At 37.5% G+C, this 27,637-nt stretch overlaps 2 protein-coding genes across 4 annotated transcripts in view; both read right to left on the minus strand.

Annotated features, from left to right (window-relative positions):
- Window positions 1-27,637, minus strand: part of LOC123265019 (protein Lilipod) — a gene marked incomplete in the record, with an annotated part of 252,377 nt that overhangs the window by 183,077 nt on the left and 41,663 nt on the right.
- LOC123265022 lies at window positions 20,153-21,504 on the minus strand. The gene is made up of 4 exons (XM_044728604.1): window positions 21,052-21,504; window positions 20,795-20,971; window positions 20,629-20,716; window positions 20,153-20,537 (listed from the first exon to the last, which is right to left on the minus strand). The coding sequence occupies exons 1-4, from the start codon at window positions 21,282-21,284 to the stop codon at window positions 20,511-20,513; spliced, it is 525 nt and encodes a 174-aa protein (XP_044584539.1). The 5' UTR covers window positions 21,285-21,504; the 3' UTR covers window positions 20,153-20,510.

The raw sequence follows: 27,637 nt of genomic DNA on the forward strand, positions 1-27,637 counted from the left end.
AGCCCATATCACTAAAAAATTCATTATTTCGTGTCTAATAAAAAGATCAAGCCAATTCGCGCTGAAAATTTTCGTTTCGGGGTCCTACAACTATTAAAAAAATTTGAACCCTCTCGGACTTCCGGAACAACCCCCAATGGCCACCCTTAACCTCAAAAAATTCATAAGTTCGTGTCTAATGAAAAGATCACGCCAATTCTTGCTGAGAATTTTTGTTTTAGGGTCCTACAACTATTAAAAAAATTTGAACCCTCTCGGACTTCCGGAACACCCCCTAAAGCCCACCCTTAACTTTCAAAAATTCATTACTCCGTGTCTATTAAAAAGATCACGCCAATTCTAGCTGAGAATTTTCGTTTTGGGGTCCTACAACTATTAAAAATGTTTAAATCCTCTCGGTCTTCCGAAACACCCCCTAAAGCCCACCCTTAACCTTAAAAAATTCATAATTTCGTGTCTAATAAAAAGATCACGCCAATTCTCGCTGAGAATTTTGGTTTTAGGGTTCTACAACTAGTAATAGAATTTGAACCCTCTCGGACTTCCGAAACACCCCCCAATGGCCACCCTTAACGTTAAAAAATTCATAATTTCGTGTCTAATAAAAAGATCACGCTAATTCTTGCTGAAAATCTTTATTTTGGGTATTAGAAAGTATAAAAAAAATTGGAACACTTTTCGACTTCCGGAACACCTCCTCATGCCCCCCCCCCCTAATGACAGCCCCTATCACTAAAAAATTCATAATTTCGTGTCTAATAAATAAATCACGCTAATTCTTGCTGAAAATCTTTATTTTGGGTACTAGAAGGTATAAAAAAAATTGGAACACTTTCCGACTTCCGGAACACCTCCTCATGCCCCCCCAATGACAGCCCATATCACTAAAAAATTCATAATTTCGTGTCTAATAAAAAGATCATGCCAATTCTCGCTGAGAATTTTTGTTTTGGGGTCCTTCAACTATTAAAAAAATTTGAACCCTCTCGGACTTCCGGAACACCCCCCAATGGCCACCCTTAACCTTAAAAAATTCATAATTTCGTGTCTAATAAAACGATCACGCTAGTTCTTGCTGAAAATTTCTATTTTGGGTACTAGAAGGTATAAAAAAAATTGGAACACTTTCCGACTTCCGGAATACCTCCTCATGCCCCCCCCCCCCCCAATGACAGCCCATATCACTAAAAAATTTATTATTTCGTGTCTAATAAAAAGATCACGCTAATCCTTGCTGAAAACCTTTATTTTGGGTACTAGAATGTATAAAAAAAATTGGAACACTTTCCGACTTCCGGAACACCTCCTCATGCCCCCCCAATGACATCCCATATCACTAAAAAATTCAATACTTATTGTCTAATAAAAAGATCACGCCAATTCTCTCTGAGAATTTTTGTTTTCGGGTCCTTCAACTATTAAAAAAATTTTAACCCTCTCGGACTTCCGGAACACCCCCTAAAAGGCCACCCTTAACCTTAAAAAATTCATTACTCCGTGTCTATTAAAAAGATCACGCCAATTCTCGCTGATAATTTTTGTTTTGGGGTCCTAGAACTAGTAATAGAATTTGAACCCTCTCGGACTTCCGAAACACCCCCCAATGGCCACCCTTAACGTTAAAAAATTCATAATTTCGTGTCTAATAAAAAGATCACGCTAATTCTTGCTGAAAATCTTTATTTTGGGTATTAGAAAGTATAAAAAAAATTGGAACACTTTTCGACTTCCGGAACACCTCCTCATGCCCCCCCCCCCTAATGACAGCCCCTATCACTAAAAAATTCATAATTTCGTGTCTAATAAATAAATCACGCTAATTCTTGCTGAAAATCTTTATTTTGGGTACTAGAAGGTATAAAAAAAATTTGAACCCTCTCCTACTTCCGGAACAACCCTCAATGGCCACCCATAACCTTAAAAAATTCATTATTTCGTGTCTAATAAAAAGATCACGCCAATTCTTGCTGAGAACTTTTTTTTTTGGGGTCCTTCAACTATTAAACTGTTTTTGTTCGGATTGTTATTATCTGCTTCACATTATTATTATTTCTCCCATCATTCACCGACAACGGGTTGAGAGGCACTGCGCACGCGCACTTTCTCGGATCCGGACATCGGATCCCCGTAGAGCTCAGATTGTTTTAAACTTGTTAACCGTATATTTGCTTTAAGAAAATTAAAAAAAAAATTTTTTTTTTTATATCGATTCTTCGATGCCGGAAAAATTATCTGTATTATTTTAAATAAATAATTAGTTAACAAAAAAATAATCGTTTCTTCAATTTCAAACTATTCCTAATTTCATGATTCGTAAAGATATCCTATCGGGTGGAAAAATTTTTCTAAAAAAATATTTTCTATTTGTTTAAACAAATAATTAGTTAACATTGGTAAAATCGATTATTCATCAATAGGTTTTCTGGACGATTCATTACATTTGTAATTGATTGATGCCAATATTGAGAAATCGAATTTTTTTTTGTTAACTAATTATATGTTGAAACAAATAGAAAAAATTTTTAAAAAAAAAATTTGTCCACACGATAGAATATCTTTACGATTCATAAAATTTGGAATCGTTTGAAACAAATATTGTGAGAGCTTTTTTTTTTGTTAACTAACAAATTCCTTGAACAAATCGCAAAAATTGTTAAAAAAAAGTTCTTCACACGATAGGTTATCTTTACGATATATGAAATTAGGAATCGATTGATACTTATATTGTGGATGGAAATTTTTGATTGTTAACTAACAATTTTTTCAAAAAAATAGAAAATTAAAAAAAAAAAAAGCTTTCCACACGATAGAAAATTTTAACGATTCATGAAATTTGGAATCGTTTGAAACTTATATTCTGGTATCGATTTTTTAAAAGTTATAATTATAATTAAGAAAAATAAAAAGAAAAAGTTACAAAAAAGTTGAGAACACAGATATTCGATTATCAGAGCAGCCGCTTACTATTTTTATTGTTTGCTTTACATTACTTTTATTCCCCCATCATACTCCGACAACAATTTGAGATAATAGTGCATGCGCACTCCTCGGATCCGGACATTGAGTCCCCGTAAAGCTCATATTTTTTTAGACTTGTTAATTGTATTTTTGCACTAAAAAATATTTTTTCTTAAAATTGTTTTTTTCATATCGATTATTTGTTGGCGAGAAAATTTTGATGGGAAAGCAAGTATTTTTTTTTAAATTATAACTATTTCCTAATGCGTGGAGAACTTGTTAATAGTATAAACTTTTTTTTTTTTTATTTTTCTATCTCTTTGATGAATTTATTGGTTAAAAATCAAAAAATCAATTCCACAATATAGGTATTAATCAACTTTGAATTTCATGAATCATAAAGATACCCTATCGTGTGGGAAACTTTTTTTATTTTAATTTTTCCTATTGTTTAAAAAAAATAGTTAGATAATTAAAAATTTGTTTCCGTACAAGGTTATGAAGCGATTCAGAACTTCATGAATCATAAAGATATCCTTTCGTGTAGAGAACTTTTTTTTTCTAATTCTTTCTACACGGTAAAAAATTTTTCATTGTGTCAAGTGTAAAAATGTTTGTGTAGAATTTAACATTTAAGTGTGTAGAATTTAGAATTTAAGTATGTTGATTCAACACAATCGAGTGTTGATTCAACACCGATTGTGTAAAAAAAGTCATTAAAACAAATTTATGTGTTAAATTTGACGAGAAATTTTTTATTTTGCATTTGTTTAAAAAAAAAATGAGTTAACAATTCAAAATATGTTTCCACAATGAGGGTATCAATCGATTCAAAAATTCTTAAATCATAAAAATATCCTATCGTGTAGGGAACTTTTTTTATTTTAATTTTTTTAACTTCCCGCTAAGAAAATTGAAAATTCAAAAAAATCGGGAAGTTATTAGTCTTACTCAGGGTTGCAAATTTTTTAATTAAGAAATTTTGCATTGAAAATTAAAACTAAAATTTACCACCCCAAAGTCGTGATCAAAAATATTATTTTTAATTTTTAATCCCAAAATCGGAATCAGAAGCTGATAATTTAATCTTTAATCCTAAATATAGAGTAAAAAATATAAAAAATATTTTTTAAACTAAAAGTTGGGATAAAAAAGGATAAAAATGTAAAAGATTCATTTGTAATTCAAACGCTAGAATTTTGAGTTATTTATTGAAAATGAAACAAAGTTTGACGGAAGTGAGAGAGGATTCAAACTCGTTTAACAGCTGTGAGACCCCAAAATAAAAATTTTCAGCGAGAATTGGCGTGAGCTTTTCAATAGTCACAAAATTATGAATTGTTTAACGATAAGGATAGTCATTAGGGTGGCATAAAGAGATAGTCCGGAAGTCGGAGAGTGTTCCAATTTTTTTTTTATCTTTGAGTACCCAAAATAAAGATTTTCAGCAAGAATTGGCGTGATCTTTTTATTAGACACAAAATTATGAATTTTTTATGGTTAAGGGTGGCCATTGGGGGGTGTTCCGGAAGTTCAAGAGGATTCAAACTTTTTTAATAGTTGTAGGACGCCAAAACAAAAATTCTCAGCGAGAATTGGCGTGATCTTTTTAATAGACGCGAATTAATGAATTTTTTACCGTTAAGGAGGGTATTTAGAAGGGCATAAGGGAGTGTTCCGGGAGTCGGAAAGTGCTCCTATTCTTTTTATACCTTTGAATACCTAAAATAAAGATTTTCAGCAAACATTGGCGTGATCTTTTTAATAGACACGGAGTAATGAATTTTTTAAAGTTAAGGGTGGGCTTTAGGGGGTGTTCCGGAAGTCCGAGAGGGTTCAAATTTTTTTAATAGTTGTAGGACCCCGAAACAAAAATTCTCAGCGAGAATTGGCGTGATCTTTTTATTAGAGACGAAATTATGAATTTTTAAAGTTAAGGGTGGCCATTGGGGGTTGTTCCGGAAGTACGAGAGGGTTCAAATTTTTTTACTAGTTGTAGGACCCCAAAACAAAAATTCTCAGCGAGAATTGGCGTGATCTTTTTAATAGACACGGAGTAATGAATTTTTTAAAGTTAAGGGTGGGCTTTAGGGGGTGTTCTGGAAGTCCGAGAGGGTTAAAATTTTTTTAACAGTTGTAGGACCCCAAAACAAAATTCTCAGCGAGAATTGGCTTGATCTTTTTATAAGACACGAAATAATGAATTTTTTAGTGATATGGGCTGTCATTGAGGGGGCATTAGGAGGTGTTCCGGAAGTCGGATATTGTTCCAATTTTTTTTATACTTTCAAGTACCCAAAATAAAGATTTTCAGCAAGAATTAGCGTGATCTTTCTGTTAGACACGAAATAATGAATTTTTTAGTGATATGGGCTATCATTGGGGGGGGGGGGGGCATGAGGAGTTGTTCCGGAAGTCGGAAAGTGTTCCAATTTTTTTTATACCTTCTAGTACCCAAAATAAAGATTTTTAGCAAGAATTAGCTTGATCTTTTTATTAGACACGAACTTATGAATTTTTTAAGGTTAAGGGTGGCCTTTAGGGGGTGTTCCGGAAGTCCGAGAGGGTTCAAATTTTTTTAATAGTTGGAAGACCCCAAAAAAAAAAATTAGGAAAACGGTTGACCCTGAAGACCATCCCTGCAACTACCCGCTAATTCCATACTTAGGCGCTTATAATTGCAGTAATGACGTTTTTGAGCTCTCCGAGCTCAAAGAGATTGCTTTCCTATCCTTTAAAGCTCTTCAAGTTCAAAAGTCTGATAGAGATTTGATAAGACACTATTTTTTGAATTTTTAAACCACAATAACTTTTGAATGATCAAACCGATTTTTACGCGGTTAGAAGCATTCGACGCAGTTTTTGAAGCCTCACCAAGAATCTTAACTTTTAAATTGATCGCGCAAGGAATTTTGGAGTTATTCCGAAAAAATACTTTTTCCTGTTTTCTTTCGTTCACGATATCTCTCGAATAAATCAACCGATTTTGACCGGACTGGTAGCGATCAACGTAGTTGTTTGAGGTTAAGAGCTGATTAGTTTTTAGAATTGAACCTTTAAGCCGTTTAAAAGTTATTCCAAAAAAATTACATTTGAAAAAAAATTTTTTTTCAGTTTTCTTAAGATTTCTCAAAATCTATTAATCTGAATCAGTCCGAATAGTTTTCAAAATCTAAGTTTGGTCAAGCTATTTCGAATGGCACCAACCGCGATGAAATCGGTCGAGCCGTTCAAAAGTTATAAGCGGTTCACATACTTTCACACACACACACACACACACACAGACACACACACACACACACACACACAGACACACACACACAGACACACACACACACACACACACACACACACACATACACACACACACACACACACACACACACACACTCGGGGCAGAAGAGATACTGCTACCGGGCGCGTCTCCCCGAGCGGATGGGAGAACGCTCGCTGTCCTTGGATGACACTTAATCTCTTAGTTGATGAGGTACAGCGGGTAAGAGCCAAGCAAAATAACCAAACAAAATACGCTCCCGTGGACAAAACTCCCTTTTAATGGGTTGGTCACACTAACTGACCTAGCAAGACGATTGGTTCCTGCTGTAACTCACTGGGAGTGTCTGGAACCTGTATCGTAGTTTCCGACGATGCAGGCCACGGCTGATGTGAGCTTTCTCTGCCGAGGTGAAAGTTGCAGCAGTGGATCAGGAGCCAGCCACTTCGGGCATTGATCAGGAAGTACGCAGTGAGTGAGAGATCGGAATCTTCACCGCTCCGAGCGAGTCTAGTCCGTCCGTGTATTCCGGGACTGGCTAAGTGTCGGCTAGGCCTCAGGGAACTGGGGTAGGAGTACTATCTCCGAGGGTACACCCGTTCCTAGTTATGGCAACCCGCTCCACTCCATACGATGCGCTGGTAAATCAAAAAAGTATGAGTAAGTTACAGGAAACAAACAAGAATAGAAACGGGCTTCATGCTCAACAAGCAGCGATTGAAGGAAGCGCTGACATGAAGAGAACGCAAGCGTTGGAGCGCCTTGAGAAGCTGACCATTGAGCTGCAAGAGTTTGTCCAAACTAAGGTCAATATCCACAAGGAGATAAAGACCAAGACAACCGGTGTAGTCAATGCTCTTGGAAGATTCAAGAAACTGGACGAAGAATATAAACGAAGATGAGGATACAAATATAAAGATAAACGGAAATGAGAATACTGCAGCTAAACATCAACCACTGTGAAGCGGCACATGATTTTCTCATGCAGACAGTACGTGAACAGAAGCTTGACCTTGTGCTTATATCGGAACCGTATAAATACCTCGGCGGCCAACCATGGGAAACTGACTGCACCAAAAAAGCTGTCATATGGTCCTGTCGCAAGCTCCCCTTCCAGAGTGTCGTTAACAATGGCAGCGCCGGCTTTGTAGCAGCATCGGTAGATGGCATCCGCTTTTACAGCTGCTACGCACCACCTAGCCTCACTATTGTTGAATTCATGGACTTTCTGGATCGACTGACGGAGGACTCGAAGCAGTACTACCCAGTGGCAATAGCTGGAGACTTCAACGCCTGGGCAGTGGAATGGGGCAGCAAACACACCAACGCTCGAGGTAAAGAACTACTGGAAGCTTTTTCTACGTTAGATGTAGTATTGTTAAACAGCGGCGATGCGCCGACGTACACTAAAGGAGACGCAAGTTCTATTGTGGATCTTACTTTTGTCAGCAGCAGCCTCATCAGAGGAAACTACGACTGGAAGGTGATGGAGATCTACACGGCCAGCGATCACAATGCGATTCTCTGGGAAGTATCAAAGGACCAGAATCCTAGAAGACCGGCTAAGAAACCTGACATCGTTGGGTGGAAGGTGAAATCCTTTGACCCAGGTGCTCTAGTAGCTGCCCTAAATAGTGAACCGCTTACTACTGGATCTGCAGAAGAAATGACCAAGGACTTGATGAAGAGAGTGACCCAGGCTTGCGACACCTGCATGCCCCGTAAACGAGGCATGAACCAAAGACCTTCGGTGCACTGGTGGAACGAACACATCAGCTTCCTACGGAAAGAGTGTCTTAAGAAAAGAAGAATATCTCAGCGTGGTTATCGGCGGCCTGACTCAGCGGAACTAGTCGCAGAATACAAGAAAGCTCGTCGACATTTAAACAAAGCCATCAAGGATAGCAAGAAGAACTGCTGGAAAGAGCTAATCAACGAGGTGGACAAAGACTTGTGGGGTAGACCTTACAAGGTAGTCATGGCACACCTGAAATATCAGCCAATGCCGTCTCCTACGTGTCCTCAACTCTTACAGAAGATCGTGACTGCGCTGTTTCCACGACAGCAAGTTTTCAACTATCTGTTGACACAGGACGAACTGAATGATATTCCACCTGTCACGAAAGAAGAACTGATGGAAGCTTGTAACCGCGTCGGGAATAATAAAGCACCGGGATTGGACGGAATCCTTAATATTGCCTTGAAAACATCTATTAAAGCAGCGCCAGCGTTATTCCTCAACGTCTACAACATCTGCTTGAAGGAAGGGATTTTTCCTCGGAAGTGGAAACAACAACGGCTGGTACTACTTCCTAAAAAGAAAAAGCCACCGAAAGAACCGTCATCTTATCATCCACTCTGCATGCTGGATACAGCCGGTAAGATACTAGAACGTATAATCCACCAAAGGATAGAAGCAGTTGTCGATCCACTCTTGGCAGACAATCAGTACGGATTTCGGAAAGGACGATCAACCTGGTTGTCGGTATAGCCAAAGACGCAATCGCCGGTACCAGATGGAAGGGGGGAACGAAGAAATATTGCCTGGTGGCAACTTTAGACATAAAAAATGCCTTCAACTCCGCCAACTGGGATTGCATCATGCAAGCCCTTCAAGAGATAAACGTACCAGGATACCTACGAAGGATAGTCGCTAGCTACTTCACAGATAGAGTCCTGAGATATGACACAAAGAATGGTCCAAAGGAGTATGATTTTACTGGAGGTGTACCGCAGGGTTCTGTTCTCGGTCCACTTCTCTGGAATGTCATGTGAAACGGATTGCTGAGACTGAAACTACCAAAAAACGTCAAACTGGTAGCGTACGCGGATGACGTAGCCGTAGTAATAGTCGCCAAGCATCTTGATGAGATAAAACATATGTTCGCTATCACCTTTGAGCGAATTAACCAGTGGATGGACACAGTAAATTTACAACTGGCTAAACAAAAGACCGAGGCTGTACTTATCACTAGCAGAAAAGTGGTGGAAACGATCAATCTAAACGTCGGAGACCAAGAAATCACATCCCAACCATTTATTCAATATCTGGGAGTGATGCTCGATGCCCGACTTAACTTTAAACAACAAGTTGAACACGTGACCACCAAAGCATCAGCAGTAGTAGCCAACCTAGTACGATTGATGCCCAACATCGGTGGCCCGAAGCAGACAAGGAGGTCATTGCTATCATCAGTAGTTACATCGGTCCTCACATATGGTATATCCATTTGGGCCGACGCACTTGAGATCCAAGAATCATGGAGGAAAGCATGTTTAGTTTACCGACTGAGCGCGCTAAGAGTAGCCAGCGCCTTTCGAACAATATCAGAGGAAGCAGTGTGTGTCATTTCCGGAATTTTGCCGCTCAGAGTCCTAGCTGAGGAAAGACGTAACCTTTACCAACGAAAGAGGACAACCGAACAAAATGCCGAGGAACTCAGAGCTAAAGAACGGCAAAACAGCATCACACGATGGCAATCGCAGTGGGACGCCGCGACAACAGGGAGATGGACACACCGTCTCATACCAAGAATTGACGTTTGGCTTAACCGGAATCACGGCGAGGCCAACTACTATCTGACCCAGATGTTGTCAGGACACGGCTGTTTCCGGGAGTACCTTTATCGCTTTAAGCACGATGATTCCCCAGAGTGTCTGTCTTGCCCAAGAGTTGCTGAAAATGCGGAGCACGTTTTCTTTGAGTGCCCTCGTTTTAACCCACAGCGTGATGAGTTAGAGAAGATCCTGAACAAGAAAATCACACCAGAGTCAATAGTAGAAGAAATGCTGTCATCCGAAGCTGCCTGGAACAACACAAGCACGTTTACCACCGAAGTGCTTACAGAGCTGCGTTCCATTGAAAGAAAAAGGGCAAATGACAGAAACTAGAAGGAAGGAAAAATAACACCTTAGCCACCAGAAGAAATAGCAGTAGCTAGATCCTCCCTCACAAAGTAATGCCTGACGGCGGTTTCCATGAGGGATTAGAGGAAAGAAGAAAAGGGGTTTAGGGTTTAGTGGGTAGGGGCGTTGGCGTCGAGTTTTAGTATGACGCTGCGTCGAGTCGCCACATATCCAGGTCGAACAGCTATGCCTGGAATCCGTAAGAAGGATTCCCCCCCCTAAGATAAAAAAAAAAAAAACACACACACACAAAAAACGATCGCGGACATCCTTAAGGAGGAGGCTAAAGTGATTTGCAAAGGGCCACAGGAGACCATCGAGATCCGAGATGTCGATGACGACACGACGAAAGAGCATATTCAGACCGCTCTAAAGAGGGAAGCTGGAGAAAGTTGTGAAATCCCACTAGAGGCAATCAAGATCCGTAAAGCCTTTAGGGGTACACAGACAGCCACAGTGTCACTACCAGCAGCTGCAGCACAAAAGTTACTGGAGGGAAACTGCAAAATAAGGATAGGCAGGTCTAATTGCCGAATGAGAGCAACGAAGAGACCCATACAATGCTTCAAATGCTGGCACTTTGGGCACTTCGGATCGCAGTGCAAAAGCGAAGTCGACCGGTCTAAACTCTGCATAAGTTGCGGAAAAGAAGGACACAAAATTGCTGATTGTAAAAATCCAGCTAAATGTGCACTGTGCTTTGAACGGCACGGCGTAGAAAAGGCGGCTCACCATGCAGGCACGAACAGATGCCCCATCTTCCAAGAAGCGCTCCAGAAGATAACGAAGCCAAGAACATGAAGATAGTGCAGCTCAACCTCAATCATTGTGAGGCTGCGCATGACCTGCTCATGCAAACTGTGCGCGAATTAGAGGCAGATGTAGCACTTATAAGTGAGCCTTATAGACATCTGAGTAACCAACCCTGGGAATCTGACAGCACTAACAAAGCCGTCATCTGGTCCTGCGGTAAATGTCCTTTTCAGAGAACAGTCAACAATAAAGAAGCTGGCTTCGTAGCAGCATGGGTAGATGGCATCCGCTTCTACAGTTGCTATGCACCACCTAGTCTCTCTAATGACCATTTTGAAGACTTCCTTGATCGGCTAACTGAGGACGCAAGAAAACACTTTCCCGTGGCAATAGCTGGTGACTTCAATTCCTGGGCAACAGACTGGGGCAGCAAATTCACTAATACACGTGGAAAAGCACTTCTCGAGGCAATGGCTACTCTGGACGTGATCCTTCTTAATACCGGTGACACGCCAACGTATACTAAGGGAGAGGCAAACTCAACTGTCGACCTTACATTTGTCAGCAGTTGCTTAGCTCGAAGAGGTTTTTCTTGGAAAGTATTGAACATCTATACAGCCAGCGACCATAGTGCGATACTATGGGAAATATCAACTGGCCAGAAACTAACAAGAGACAACAGGAGCGCTAGCGCGGTTGGGTGGAAAGTTAAGTCTCTCGACCCCACTGCTTTAGTAGTAGCCTTAGACTGCAATCCGATCATCGTAGAAACTGCTGAAGAGAAGACCAAGGACCTAATGAGAAGAGTCACCCAGGCTTGCGACGCTAGTATGTCTCGGAAACGTCGCATAAATTCAAGACCTTCAATGCACTGGTGGAACGATCACATTAGCATTCTACGCTCAAAGTGTCTTAAAAAAAGAAGAAAGTCTCAGCGTGGCTACAGACGATCTAACTCCGCAGAGCTGTTGGCAGAGTATAAAAAGGCCCGTCGAGAACTGAACAGAGCCATCAAAGGAAGCAAAAGACGTTGCTGGAAGAAACTGGTCGCAGAAGTCGAGAAAGATCCATGGGGCAGACCGTATAAGGTGGTTATGACCCACTTGAAATGCCAACCAATGCCACCACCTACGTGTCCACAACTCCTAGAGAAAATTGTTACTACGTTGTTTCCCCAACAGCTGGTATTCACCTGCAAGTTGGAGCAGCTCAATTCTGAAGACATCCCAACTATCACGTTGGACGAGTTGATAGAGGCAGGAAATCGAGTAGGGAATAATAAGGCGCCGGGATTGGACGGAATTCCTAATATTGCCCTGAAATCAATCCTTAGGGCAGCACCAACATTATTCCTGGACGTTTACGATACATGCCTGAAGGAAGGGACTTTTCTCCAGAAGTGGAAACAGCAACGGCTAGTGTTACTTCCGAAGGGAAAAAAGCCGCCGGAAGAACCGTCATCCTACCGACCACTCTGCATGTTAGACACGGCCGGCATACCGACTGAGTGCCCTACGAGTAGCTAGTGCCTTCCGCACTATATCAGAAGAAGCAGTGTGCGTCATTGCTGGAACCCTACCTCTTAGAGTTCTAGCAGAGGAAAGACGGGCCCTTTACCAACGAAAAAGGTCAACTGCACTGAGCCCGGAAGAACTTAGAATTGAAGAACGGCAGAAGAGCATAGGCCGATGGCAACTACAATGGGATGCTGCAGAGAAGGGTAGGTGGACGCACCGTCTCATACCTCGGATCGACATTTGGCTTAACCGGAATCACGGTGAGATCAATTACTATCTTACGCAGATGTTGTCGGGACATGGGTGTTTTCGAGAGTATCTACACTGCTTTAAGCACGATGACTCTTCGGAGTGCCCGTCCTGCCCAGGAGCTGCTGAAGACGCGGAGCACGTCTTCTTTGTATGTCCTCGTTTCGATCCACAGCGTGAAGAACTGGAGAGGATCCTGAACCAGAGAATGCAACCAGATTCACTAGTAGAAGCAATGTTGTCATCAGAAGCTGCCTGGAACGCTACCAACACGTTTGCAACAGAAGTCCTTGTAACAGGGAAAATCGAACTTCCCGGGGTCATTATCGACCACTTAATTAACGCACGGTAGGTCAGGGCTTTCCCTTACCTTTCGATTTTTGACAAGTAGTTTCGACTTGTCACCGGGCGTGCTAATCGAAAGTCTCCACTACAGTCCCCGGAAAATGAAGCGCGGGAGCGAAGATAGGAAAGTTGGAGAGCACGAGCAGAGGTTATAAAAACGCCGGGTGTTGTGTCAAGACGCTCTTTCTTCCGGTAAAATTTTGCGAGTACGTTGGGTAACTGTGTTCCAGCGTGGGATATTTTTCTGAGACAAGTAAGTAGTTGATTTCTTAAGGCTTCACGAATGGAACGAAGCGATTAATTTTTATTGTCTGGTATTTTGTTAAAAATTACTTGTCGTTAGGCCATTTGGCTGACGATCTTCGTCTTATTCGAAATATTTATTTACTGGAATTTCTAGGATAAATTGATCGAGGATAAGATTGGGAGATTGGTGTAATTTGGAGACACGAGTTTCTGGAGCTTTGGAAGTCAGCAGGCACAGTGGAGCTGATCCCGTCATTTTCTTTCTACTGGGAAAAGATTTCATCGCTGGAGTACCGGTTTCAGTTGTCAGGTATTCTGAGTTATTTTAGGCCAAATTAATTAATAATTTAATTAAGAGGCCAAAATAATTAAATTTAATTTCTTGAGCAGTCATCTTTGTATTAGCAAATTCGTACTTTAGTTTCTATCGTCAAGGTCAAGTAGTTAGTTTTGTCGCTGGACTTTTATATTTAATGGATAAGTTGTTGATTTATTGGTAAAGAATTTATAAGTCATTTATTATAGGCCTGTTGGCTATGATAAATTAATTTTAGTTAAGAATTTTCGAGACAGAAATTAATTAAGAAATATCGCCTAGAATTTATTTAAGGAGAATTAAGAATTGAAATTAAGTTAGTGAAGGTCATTCTATAATGCTCCACGGTGGTAATTTTGTTGAGACGTTTTAGAATTTCAGAGTTGAATTTAAGAAATTGTGTTAAATTAGATTTAGGCCGGTGGGCTAAATTTAATTAATTTAGTTAATTTAGCGAATGTATTTATTGAGAAATTTAGTGAATTTAGAAAATTGATTACCGAACTTGTTAAGAAAATTATGTAGTGAGCTTTGTTAAAGATTATTTAGTGGAGATCAAGAAATGAAATAAATCAGTGGGTTTATTAGAATAAATTGATTGATAACTTTAGTAGAAAATTTAGTGAGTTGGAAATGAATTTAGTTAAGAAGATATATTAATGAATTTAATGAATTAAAATCGAAGGTCAGAATTTTGTGTTAAGAAATTGTTAGGCGTAATTTTGGAATTTTGGAAAATACGAAATATTGAGAAGTTTTATTGGGTAAAATATGTTGTTTGTTATTCCGTCAGTTGGAAGAGGGTTAAAGAATTAAGAATCTAGATGCGTAATGGTCTATGATTAAATTTAGAAATTAGGAATCTAGATGCGTAATGGTCTATGATTGAATTAGGAAATTAAGGATAGATGCGTAACGGTCTATGATTGAATTAGGAAATTAAGGATAGATGCGTAACGGTCTATGATTGAATTAGGAAATTAAGGATAGATGCGTAATGGTCTATGTAGAGTTAAGAAATTAAGAAGATAGATGCGTAATGATCGATAGTTGAAAGAATTTAAGGATATTTAGTTGTAAGTTTTGGCAAGTGCCTGCGTAGGTGAGAGGTCCTCACAATTAAGTAATTGATAGGTTAATTTTAAGGGTAATATTATTAAGGAATTTTGTTAAAATAAAATTGTTTACATTGAATAAATAATTAAATTGTTAATAATTGTTTCTCAGTATTAATTTTTCAGCCTTTCTCAACTTCTCACGACCCGATCTTTCCTTCTCATGCTCCCCGGTTTCTGGGACACCGAGTATAAAATCCCAGTGGCGCCCTTTTCAAAGAGGAAAGGGGTGACCAATTGGACAGGGCTAACCACCCCGTTACATCCTTAAAGACTTGCGTTCCACCGAAAGAAAAAGAGCAAATAGCAGAAGATAGAAGGAAGGTAGTTAACACCTTAGCCACCAGAAGGAAGAGCAGTAGCTAGATCCTCCTTTCACGAAGTAATGCCTGACGGCGGTTTCCATGAGGGATTAGAGGAAAGAAGGAAAAGGGGTTTAGGGTTTAGTGGGTAGGGTCGTTAGTGTCGAGTTAGTATGACGCTGCGTTGAGTCGCCACATATCCAGGCCAAACAGCTATGCCTAGAATCCGTAAAAAGGATTCCCCCCCCCCTAAAAAAAAAAAAAAACACACACACACACACACACACACACACATACACCGTGACAACCTCGCGAGGATAGTTAGGGAAGCTTCCTATGACCTACAAACGTCGAGATCTGATGAAAACTCGATTTTTGCAAAACGGGGTGAAAACAATAACTTCCCAATTTTTGAAAATCTTCGATTTTCTTAGCGGGAAGTTAAAAATTCTCAGCGAGAATTGGCGTGATCTTTTTATTAGACACGAAATAATGAATTTTTCAGTGATATGGGCTGTCATTGGGGGGGGGGGGCATGAGGAGGTCTTCCGGAAGTCAGAAAGTGTTCCAATTTTTTTTATACCTTCTAGTACCCAAAATAAAGATTTTCAGCAAGAATTTGCGTGATCTTTTTATTAGACACGAAATTATGAATTTTTTAAGGTTAAGGGTGGCCTTTAGGGGGTGTTCCGGAAGTCCGAGAGGGTTCAAATTTTTTTAATAGTTGAAGGACCCCAAAACAAAAATTCTCAGCGAGAATTGGCATGATCTTTTTATTAGACACGAAATTATGAATTTTTTAGTGATATGGGCTGTCATTGGGGGGGCATGAGGTCTTCCGGAAGTCGAAAAGTGTTCCAATTTTTTTTATACCTTCGAGACTCCAAAAGAACGTTTTTCAGAAATATTTGGCTTGATCTTTTAAATATCGTGGAAATTATGAATGAAAAACGATTTCGTTTCACGAACGTTCGGAACTTCAGCTACATCAATTATAAATATTATTCTAACACTTAAAATTGTTTTTAATCTATATTGTTCAATTGTTTTTATCGAATTCAATAATTTATTCAAAAATTCTTCCAGCCATTCAAAATTGTCGTTACAAAAATCTTTCTCGCGCTTTTTTTAGCAGGGCTAACTCCCTGACTCTAATGATTATATATGGAATTGTATATGAGATCATATATAATCATATATAATTATATATGACTATGTGTAGAGCAATATACAGCTATGCAAGATAAAATATAGTCCTATATATAATTATATATGCTTATATATAATTAACATATTGTAACAGGGTAAATTACCCTTAATCGATAAGTCGCCAGAGATCGATAACTTTTCGACTAGCATTTGAGCGCAACGATCTTCGGGCCTAGATAGAGAGCAGGAGGGGGTATTTTTGGGGTCGTTATATAGACGAGCCATGCGTGGTGTCTGGAGAAGTAGTAAAGTGTTGGAACGAGTAACATCAAGAAGTCCAAAGAAGGAAGCGAGTATCAACCATAGAGTTTCTTCAACCAAATTTACATCAGGTATTGGACTTTGGAAATGATGAGCCTTGGGGCCATATACCCGGCTCATCAAACACACTACTTCTCATTTTATTTATTCAAGTTTGGATAATTCAATTGTTTAATAATTTTGCTCAATAATAATTAATTATTTAATTGTATTGATTCGTTAATTGCTGGGAGCGTTCCTCCTGGGGGTTTATACCCGAGGAATGTTCTAGACCTCCTGGGTTAATAGTCGTGAGTAATTAGATTATTGAATCGGCCAGTTAATAATTATTAACATCTTAAGATCGCTAAATTAAATTCATCTTTTGATTAATCAAATTTAATTAATTTCTAAACATCGAGAATTATTCCAATCAGCAACTCACGACTGGTCAAGCTTCGGTACCCGAGGTCGAGCTTAGTACGCAGTAACGAACAACGGCGTCCATTTTAAGCGCGCAAATTCCTTGAGAATTTTGTGACGCAGTAAATTTACAATATTAACAACTGGACTATTATTATAAATTATAACAATTGAATTATCATTTATTAATATTATTTGTTACAACAAAGTATTATTTATTTAATATAATTTATTGAGAATTGGCTACTGAACTTCGATGCAATTGAGATCGAATTAACCGTGGATAATTTTTTGTGAATTTATTTAATATTGAGACAAATTGTTTTATTAATTATTTATAAATCGAAAAATTCCACGTGGTCATTAATACATTGAACTATCGAAGAGTAAAATTATTATTTTATTGGAATTATTTATAAAAACTATTTATCAGTGTGGATTACGTCCGAGTAAAAACTTAGTTAATTTTATAAAGAATGTTCTTCGAAAGAATTTAAGTTAATGCGCAGAGTTAAGCTCGTGTTAAATTTGGAATAAAAGAAGCGTCGGTTTTAAGCCGGAAATTTTAAGAAGTAAATTTATTAATCGTGAGGATAATTCATGAGTTTTATTGTAAGCTAATGACTGAACAATTTTAGTGAAAATTAACGTTGTAAATATTGGAGTAATTTTGTAATCCAGAAAATAAAAGTAAAGTAGAGTCAGTTGTGTGTGTGAGCGGGATATGTGTGTGGAGACGCGTGGGTAATGTGTGTGTGAGATAGTACCGCTCAAGAGGCACGTTGAGCACGCTTGAGTCCATCTGACTCCGGGGCGGGAAATCCTAGAAGCCGTTGCATAGACGCCAAGTGGGGTACAACGGTAGTAAGTTAGAAGCCGTTGTATAGACGCCAAGTGGGGTACAACGGTAGTAAGTTAGAAGCCGTGGTATAGACGCCAAGTGGGGTACCACGGTAGTAAGATAGAAACTGCGGTATAGACGCTCCATAAGAGGGTACCGTCAGGATTAAGAATTTTGATAGAGCGTGAGGGTCCGGTGGACAGCGCGACTTAGTTAGAAACTGCGGTATAGACGCTCCATAAGAGAGTACCGTCAGGATTAAGAATTTTGATAGAGCGTGAGGGTCCGGTGGACAGCGCGACTTCCTGGTCAGCCTGGCGAGTCCTGGTCAGCCGTTAGTTAGGCTGTAGTCTTAAGTTGTTAATTGTACGTGCGAGGGCACGAGTTGTTATTCTCTTTTGTTGTTAAATAAATACCGGTCATTTTTGTTAAATAAAAATTTATTTCTTTCAGACCACCTTCCTCCACTCTCTCTCCCTGTAGATTATTAAGCTCAGCTCTGGTTTCCGGTTCCAGGAACCGCATTAAAAAATCCTGGTGGCGCCCTTGTTAATTTAGAATCATTTTTGCTAGGTATTGTTTTATTTCTATTAAATTAATTAAGGGGCCAATGAGCGGAAGTAAAGCGCCCGTTACAATATATAAAAATTTTTTCTTTGAGAAAAAAATTTTTTCTTGGTTATCACGAAAAGTGTAAAATGATGTTTAAAATTACGTTCAAATAATTCTGAAATACAAAATTTGTTACATTTTTTATGAGATGTTTTGGTCTGCTCTGCTACTACTTAATAGTAAAATCATTATTTATTTTATTATTTAAATAAGTATTATATTATAATGAGATTCGATAAAATAAATAAATTATGAACTATGACAATCCAATATATGGGTCATTCCACCAAATAAGAACATTTTTACGGGACGACCCTCGCGGATTATGTTTAAAATTTATGGAGGTGTTCTCTATCATAAGACAAAAATTCCCTGAAAGTTTTTGCTCTTAATACGCAGCGATCTTGAAGTTATGATTTTTTGAAATTTTGGAAAAAATTTTTTTTCAACTTTTTCGTCAATTTTTCTGATATGAAAAACATTTTTAAACAAAATCGACAAACATTGTATTTTGTAGGAAAAATTCTCAGCTTTTGAATGAAAATATTTATTTTTCCATAAACTCATCAGAAGACCCTTAAAAATCGAATTAAAGTGGAAAAATTGATTTTTTTCGGTGTGCAGCCCAAAATTTTTCAAATTTGAATTTTTTTTCTGAAAGCTGAGAGTTTTTTACACAAAATATAGCGTTTTGCCAATGTGCATATTTTTTGTTTCGTCACAATTAAATTAAACGCAAATTCATTATAATTAAAATACTTTTATTTTTGAACTTTTTTGAGATGTGGACACAGTTTTAATAAAAGCATAACCAATTTCATCTTTTAAAGGCACAAAAGTGTGTAATGACTGTGTACCTTTCACCGTTTTCGATTGAGAATATCGTACGTTTAACAAATTTTTTTTTATTAAATAATCGTCATTAGCTATAAAAGTAAAGTCAACGCTTGTAAAATTTTTCGTTCCCCAGGAAAACAAATCTTGTGGTTTCAGTATATGCTCTTTATTGTTCATTTGTAATGAAGCTCTAGCAGCATATCGTTTTAATGAACCCGCAAGACCATCGCATGGTCCTTTGCCATGGGCAGTTGCAAAAAAATGCCACTCAGCGTTGATTTCGAAGTCAGAATAATGATAACATAAGTTTGTAAATGCTTTCTTGTTTTTGAATTGTTGTGGAGCTCCATCAAAGAAGTAAAAAATCGTATTCATGACAGCAAACTTCTTTTTAAGAAAGGCAATCAATTGCTCTTGAAATAAATAAATTAAAACTGTGTCGTGCTTAAGACAATCTGAAATACCAACAAAGCTCAAATGCTTAATAGTATCATTTTCGTTATAATAAATCACCATTGGAAATATAGTAGCTTAATCATTATTCCAATGAAAGCCTTGAGCTGCTTCTTGCATAACGAATGCATAATTTTCCGCAAAGTCAAATACTACGGCGAATTCCCCACTTTTAAATTTAGTTTTGTATCAGAAAAAAATTGACTTTGTGTTTTCGCAATAAAATCATGTTTAAAAGCTTATCAAGTTGCGTCACTAAAGTCTCGATGAAGTCTTCGGAATCTGAAGTAACATTCACAATAGTACAACGGTCTGTTGATGTCCACATTTTATATTGGATTTCATTAACATCATATTCATTAAACGACACACGAAAATAATCAGCGATTTCTTCATTATTTGGACAACTATTGCACATTCTGGAAAAGCACGATTCTTTTGGATTGTTAAAAACTAATTTATTTAATAAATTTTTCTAAATTTGCTGAGATTCTACAACCCAATCGGTCTTTTTCGCAAATTTTGGAAAACTACATCCTAAATGGAATAAATGTAATAAGATTAATAACTAGTTTTAGTACAATTATAGAGAATGTCAAATACACAAGTACCTTCTAACATCAATTTTACATTTTGATGAATAGTACAAACACATACGACATGTGTACCACTACTTCCAGCAAGAATACAATAAGTAGGCCTCAAACGAGCGAATTTAAAAAATCCGATTGCCACTGAATTATATTGCGCTTTGAAGCTTTGGTACAATTCTTTTAAATTACAAAGAATCAACTTTTTTTGTACCCTAGTTCGATTTCCATCACAATCCTTCACAGATTTAAAATCTTTCATGCCCGCTAATTGTTTTGAGTTTTCTTCGCTTTCATAAAAATCAATGACAAGTTTTTTTACATCTAACGTAAGCGGCTGATTGCCTGGAACTTTTGTGGGATTCAAAGTATTAGTAGTTATTTTACCAGAGTCTAAATCAACATTCTCAGATTCACTGATATCATTTTTAAGATTCAGTACCATTTTTCGAGAACAGTTAAATTCAGATGCTATACGACTGACTTCCCAACTGTCGGGTAAAATTGAAAGCAGCTTCTTTTTTATTGATCTGTAAAGCAAACGATCGATCGTATTAATATGGAAAAATGAAGATATTTTAAAATGATCGATTGTTAAAAAAATTTACTTGTCACTTTTAGCGTTATATAATTTCTTCACTTTAGCTATCATGGAACAATGATCTTGATTAATCTTTCTGTAGGTAGATTCAGGTACTATTTCAAATTGTGATTGGAACTGATTCTCTAGGGCAGCATAGCTCTCATCAAGTTTTTTTACTCCATAATTTTTTTCAGAATATAACCTTAAATTGAACGCATAGGAAAATAATTAAGTAAGTTTTCACTCAGTAAATGAAAAACTTAATCAATAGAAAATTTTTACCTGTCTTTTTCAATAAGAGGAATTTTCAAAAATCGCTCTAAAAAATGATCATTGTAATCCCATAGATTGTCGCTAAAATTACTGACAGTTCGAGATAAACTGCTTCCTTGAGTACAAATTTCAGCTGATATACTCAGACTTTCAACACTAATTTGACTTGAAATAATTTCGTCTTCCTCTGATGCCGGCGGAATATATTCTTTGACACGGAATCCACAACGCACACATAACATTGAAGTGTCATTTAAGTCAGGAAATTTCCAACGATCTTCGTCGGGAAATTTTCTTAAATCTAAATCCTTTTTTATCTAAAAGTTTCGTTTAATTAGATGTCAAAAGTCAATATTAAACACAAGGCCATTAATTTAATTGGTTCTACGTAGAGGTTATACATAAGAGGTCAAGTGCACTGTATTAGTTACTTACGTGACTCATTGAATGGATTACAACAATTTACTGACCGTATACATTTACTCATGGCGATGAAATATCAAAGTAACGCAATAATTATTACTTAAAAACTTGAGCAATTATATTTTTGTTAAGAACAAACGATGCGAAAAGAAATCGCTCAAGAAAGAATCACAAAATGAAAGTAAATAGAGGGAGTTGTGAGCGCCATCTGCATGATAAGTGACGAAGTATAGACTCATCTTTTAAGCAGGTGGTTCAAAATTTCTGAGTACTATAATTTTAGTATTAAAGAGAAAATTATATTACTACTAGCTGACCCGGGAAACGTTGTTTTGCCATATAAATATTTTCCTAGTAATTTCTAGTGTAGACAAAAAATAGCTTACTCATTGTAAGTATGTATGTATGTTAGAATGTGTATATTGTATGTATGTAAGAATGTGGTATATGCGTGAAATAAGCATGGAGCGCTGTGAACGATGAGGGAATATAAAAATAACAAAAGGCAAACATTATTTTTAAGTTATTATAATTTATTCCTTAAAATTATATATCATTAATTAAACAATTACGACAGTAACACTATTAAACAATATCAATCTCTTAATGCTATAGCGTGAACAATATTTTTTGTTAGTCCATCTTTAGCTAACACAAACAAACTGGATGGTTTACCCACTCGAGAGCATGCCACGTATAATTGTCCGTGTGAAAAACATGGTGTTCTCAAATCTAATCCACAAACAGACATCGTTTGACCTTGGGATTTGTTGATAGTCATTGCAAATCCCAATCTAATCGGAAACTGAATACGTTTGAATTGAATTGGCACATCTGTAGATATAATAGGAATCCGTGGTATGAGTATATTTTCACCTCTGAACTTGCCATTTAAAATCCTGGCTTCGATCACGTTTTTCATTAATTTTTGAATGACTAATCGCGTACCGTTGCACAGCCGGGGCGGGTTCAAATTACGAAGCAAGATAATTGGAGATTCAACCTTTAATTGTAAATTATGCGGTGGCATGCCTGGCAAATCCAGTGAGTTCAAAAACTCTGTGGGAAAATTTACTGCTTCGCTGTCGTCGCAAACTGTATCAATAGATTTATATGATACCTAGTTCCCTGGCAACAACATTTGTATCTTCAGATTTAAATTGTCAACGTCTGCAATTTTTGCCGCTAAAATCGCTCTTTCTGCAAGCCACTCATGATTTATGTACTGTGTGTGTACATCGGGAAATATTTGTTCAATGAGAGTATCTTGCGAATCAGCGATTGTGCAGAAATCGGTCGGTAATTTTACGTATCCAGTTTCATCTATAGCAACTTTTCCATCACCGATATCTAAGAGTTGTTTTGAAAATGTTTCAGCGGATGGATCTTGAAGCATTTGAACGCGCATATTTATTTTGAGCTGTAATTTTTCAACATTACGCCACAATGGAGATGATTTTAAGCAAGCGTTGATCTCATCAGCGTATGTTGAACGTGGAATAACTGGAAGTGTTTGTCTGAAATCACCTGAAAGGACCAACAGAGTTCCGCCAAATAGTTTGTCACTGTTTTTAATATCTTTCAATGTCCTGTTCAAAGCCTCAAGTGAATGTTTGTGTGCCATAGTACATTCATCCCAAATAATAATTTTACACCGTTTCAGCACAGTGGCCATGGACGATTGTTTCTTAATGTTGCATACTGCGTCAGGGTTATTCTGAATATTTAGTGGCAGCTTAAATACTGAATGAGCTGTTCTACCTCCATCCAATAAAGTTGCTGCAATGCCCGATGATGCAACGGCCAATGCGATGCCATTATTTGATCGTATTTCAGCAAGAATGAGCGAAATAACGAATGTTTTGCCAGTTCCACCCGGTGCATCCAAAAAGAAGAACCCACCTTGTCCAGCTAAAACTGCGAGCATAATGCGATCATAAATGGTTCTTTGTTCCTCATTCATTAGTGGGACATTGCGGGCAACAATCGCTGCCATTTCTACAGTACTGTACTGCAGTTCACGATTCATTTCAGTATTCATTAAATCAGATGCAGTTCGATTTGGCGAATTCATACCGAAATTACTAAGTGGTAAGTTGGCAATGACAATGCAAAGATCCTCAATAGCAATCAATGCTTCATTGTACATTTCGTGGCTGAATGTTATGGTTAGATCGTGGCACCGTATACGATGTTGATGCAATATATCATCAGTCATTGAATCTTTGTGATTTTCCCATAATATCTGTGCTCGGGCTGGGAAACATGTAGTCAACACTATAGCGAATAGTAGACGAATTTGTATTGCTGTACAGTTCAATGCAGCTTCAGCAAGCATGCATTCCCACTGGTTTTTGTCTTCCAGCAAGCCGAGTGAAAGGCATGCATCTTTATACGTTGGATATTGTTGCCCATTCACTTTACGTATATCTTGAAATGATAATGGGCCAGTAACATTAACCAACAACAGTCGAAGATAAAAGCACTCCGTGTGTCTGATAGAGCGTTATTTCATTGTTTTTATTCACTAGAGGAGCATTCACATTAGAATTTTCCACTCTAAACACAGCCATATCACTGCCTTTATGGACATACTTGCAAATGTATTTGATGCTCTTCACAGAACTGCAGAACTCAACATTAATATGAGCATTATATGTCTTGCTCAGCAGAGGCGAATATGGCACCACCCAACGATTGTCAATATCAATGTCTGTGTTGATGATATTTTTAATAAATGATTGTCCGCCATTTTCAGAATTTCTTCGACGATATATTGGGTATCCGTCGACATTTGTGACCGTATCATTGGTAAAATCTTTAGGGAAATTTTAAGTACATTTTTCATCAGCCATGCAAGGCGATGAACTATTAAGAGTACCACATGGACCATGAATCATGTTTGTTGTAACAATATCAAACAGCAGTTGGTCAGTGGATGGATCTGGAATTTCCGCAGAAATGATACTATCGATTTCTTCAGGACGGATTTTGTCGATGAACCAAACCAAAATGTGTGCATGAGGTAATCCTCACTTTTGCCACTCAACCGAATACATCCAGCAACGTGTGGGACCAAATACATGTGATTTAGTAATGAAACTCATTAAAGACTTCAACTTTTGTCTGAACACACGTGCTGTAAAGTCATGGCGATGTATTGCATTTTGGCCAGGCAGTAGCAAAGATGTAATCTCTGGCCATTTTGGATTACATGTGAACGTGATAAATAAACATGGTCGTCCATATTCGCGCACGAAAGTCAGAGCATCCTGTATATATTCTTGCATATGACGTGGACTGCCTACGTACGATGATGGTAAAATGACATGGTTACCAATTTCGGCGACGTCGGCGTTGTTGTTGATAGCGTCTCGCAAATGAATGTACTCTTCCGCGCGCAGCTTTTGTTGATTATATCATAAGTATCGTAGTCGTTCGCTCTCAATCTTCGCGTACATGTCGACCATGAATTGTTGACAAAGCTCACGACATCATAAAATGACGTAGTCCAGGCCACGTCTAATCATTAATCGGTACGCATAATAATCCTTTGAGCTAACGTTCTTGTTTGTTTCAGCTCCTGTAATATTTGTTCATAAAAATTAATTTAAATTTATTACGTTCAATAATTTAATTGTTTTGTTAAATGATTAATGATCAAATTAATAATCAATGAAGTACCTGATACGGGATCTCGTTGTTTTATGTTTATGCAATATCCGTCTTGTCCCTTCCAGAATATTAGCGGATATTGGAGAGCGTCATATGAACGATGTGTGTCAGCAATGAACTGAAGATTATTATTTCTTCTACGAATCACGATTTCTCGTGCAGCTGTACAATCGCCAACCATGATTCCAGCAACATCATCAACAACGGGTGCATTGAATCTACGAATATGCTCTCCAGCTGGTGTTTTATCAGGATTAATGACGATAGCGTGATTATCGCTTTGTAATTGGTGCATATGTGATTTGAATATTTTCAACAACTTGTTGTGCTCGTTCAAAAGAGCATCTAGCTCGCTGACGATGCGCCTGGCATAAAGTGAATCAAGGTTATTATAATCACAACGTGCATTCACGCGATTGGCAAGTGCGCTTCCGGAATCCTCGCCGCCCATAAAGTAGATTTGTAAGAATTTATGTGGTTCGTTTGGCATTGGCAGCAGTGAGCCCATTTTATGATAAACTTGGCCTCTGATTTTGAATGTAGAATTGAATTGTTGACCATTTGCATTAGTATTTCGAACTATTTCTGTTGCTCCGAACGATGTCATTTGAAAGCATGAATTGAATCTTCGAATTGACTTCAGGAACACGTTAGAATCTGGATCCGTGCCGATAAGTAAGCCTTTCAATGGTTCAGGTGGTGTTTCAATTTCAGGTAGTTGCACTTTTCCTGACGCGCAACACATCCCAGCTGGCTCATTTTTGAATTTCAGAGCATGACAATGCGGACATTCCTTGTCCATAGCACCAATTACCACTTTTGAATGAGCATAATATTCAATATCGGGCTCATACTGGAATGCTAGACGCAGGAATGAATCAGATATAAATGCTCGATGTACCTGTTGTCGTTGTTGGTCATTTGTTCTTCGTCTATTGACTGTGAAACGGCGTGATTGTCGTTGTTCTAATCTTCTGACTTCATTGCGTTCAGCTCGTGTATCTTCTGGCTCTTCTTGATGCAATTGCGCCATTCTGACACGTGCATCAGTATTTTGTTGCTGGATTTGTTCTTCTGTTCTTTCGGATCTGCTATTTCGCAAGTTTCGAGCTTTACTTGTACTGCGACTCAAATCAGCCCCTTTGCGTTTTCTTGGCATTGCTCACTGTACAAAACATACATAAATAGAACTAATGAAATTATTTAATGATGAAAAATGTTAAAAGTATAATTAGGGCCAGGATTTTTGCCGCAGTTTTTAAATGATTAGTTTTAATTTATGAAATTATAACAAAAATATAAGTTTTATGGAAAAATTTTTCTAACAAAAGTAAAAAATTAAATTTTATGAAAACATTGTCTCTTATAATTTTTTCATACAACCAATATTTCCATTGACATTTCAAAATAAAGATTCATAATGATTGATTTTTTGGAAACTATGAGAATCTTAATTGTTCAATTACATTTTTTTAATAAAATTAAATTAAAATTACATTTTTATAAGATCAACAACATTTTCGATATAAATAAAAAAAAGTATACTTACAACACAAAATCCGTTGTTATTGGAAGCTCGTGTCACGTGTTGAGTACTTTTGAGGTTATAAAATCACTTGATTAACTAATCGTGCAAAATACACTCAAAATTGATAATTTAATTATTATTGATAAAATAGGAATGATTAAAAGTTAATATGAGAGTTACACTGAGATAGCAAAATAATAATTGTCAACGTTACTACTACACTTGATGCATAAACAATAATGATGGCCGACAACTGTGTAGGGAGTGAGAAAGAAAGGAGACCGGCTTCGTTCTCATCCCTACTCCGTGCTGTTTACTGGGTCAGAAGTGACACCTGTAGACATCTGGCGGGGATAACTAATTAAATGACGATTGATCAGTTTTCGACCGGAGAGGAAAAATGATTAAATTACTAAAATGGCTATTAAAAAATAAGGGTTGATCGTAGAAGGGTAAAAATTGAGGATTGTATGTATTTTTGTATGTTGTATCATAAAAAAATAGAAATTAAAAATTTTGTCTAAAAAATAAAAAAAAAAATTTAGGGGTGGACTACCCCTAACATTTAGGGGGATGAAAAATAGATGTTGGCCGATTCTTATAGAAACCGGATAAGCACAAAAAATTTCATCGAAATCGGTCGAGCCGTTACGGAGGAGTATGGCAACGAAAACTGTGACACGAGAATTTTATATATTAGATTCTGAATTATATTACTGCATAGTGAATCTAACATTTAATTTAATTGTGACGAAAAAAAAAATATGCGCATCGGCAAAACGCTATATTTTGTGTAAAAAACTCTCATCTTTCAGAAAAAAAATTCAAATTTGAAGAATTTTGGGCTGCACACCGAAAAAAATCAATTTTTCGACTTTAATTCGATTTTTAAGGGTCTTCTGATGAGTTTATGAAAAAATAAATATTTTCATTCAAAAGCTGAGAATTTTTCCTACAAAATACAATGTT

The sequence above is a fragment of the Cotesia glomerata genome, linkage group LG5 (genome assembly GCF_020080835.1).
Source record: "Cotesia glomerata isolate CgM1 linkage group LG5, MPM_Cglom_v2.3, whole genome shotgun sequence".
NCBI classification, from domain to species: Eukaryota; Metazoa; Arthropoda; class Insecta; order Hymenoptera; family Braconidae; genus Cotesia; species Cotesia glomerata.

Excerpts from the sequence above, each read along its gene's own strand:
- LOC123265022 (XM_044728604.1), bottom strand. The coding sequence starts at position 21,284 with ATGTTATGTGTGCGTTGTGGATTCCGTGTCAAAGAATATATTCCGCCG. Across the intron at positions 20,717-20,794 it reads TATAACGCTAAAAGTGACAA|ATCAATAAAAAAGAAGCTGC; the intron begins GTAAATTTTTTT and ends TTTGCTTTACAG. Across the intron at positions 20,538-20,628 it reads TTAACTGTTCTCGAAAAATG|TTCCAGGCAATCAGCCGCTT; the intron begins GTACTGAATCTT and ends ATCCCACAAAAG.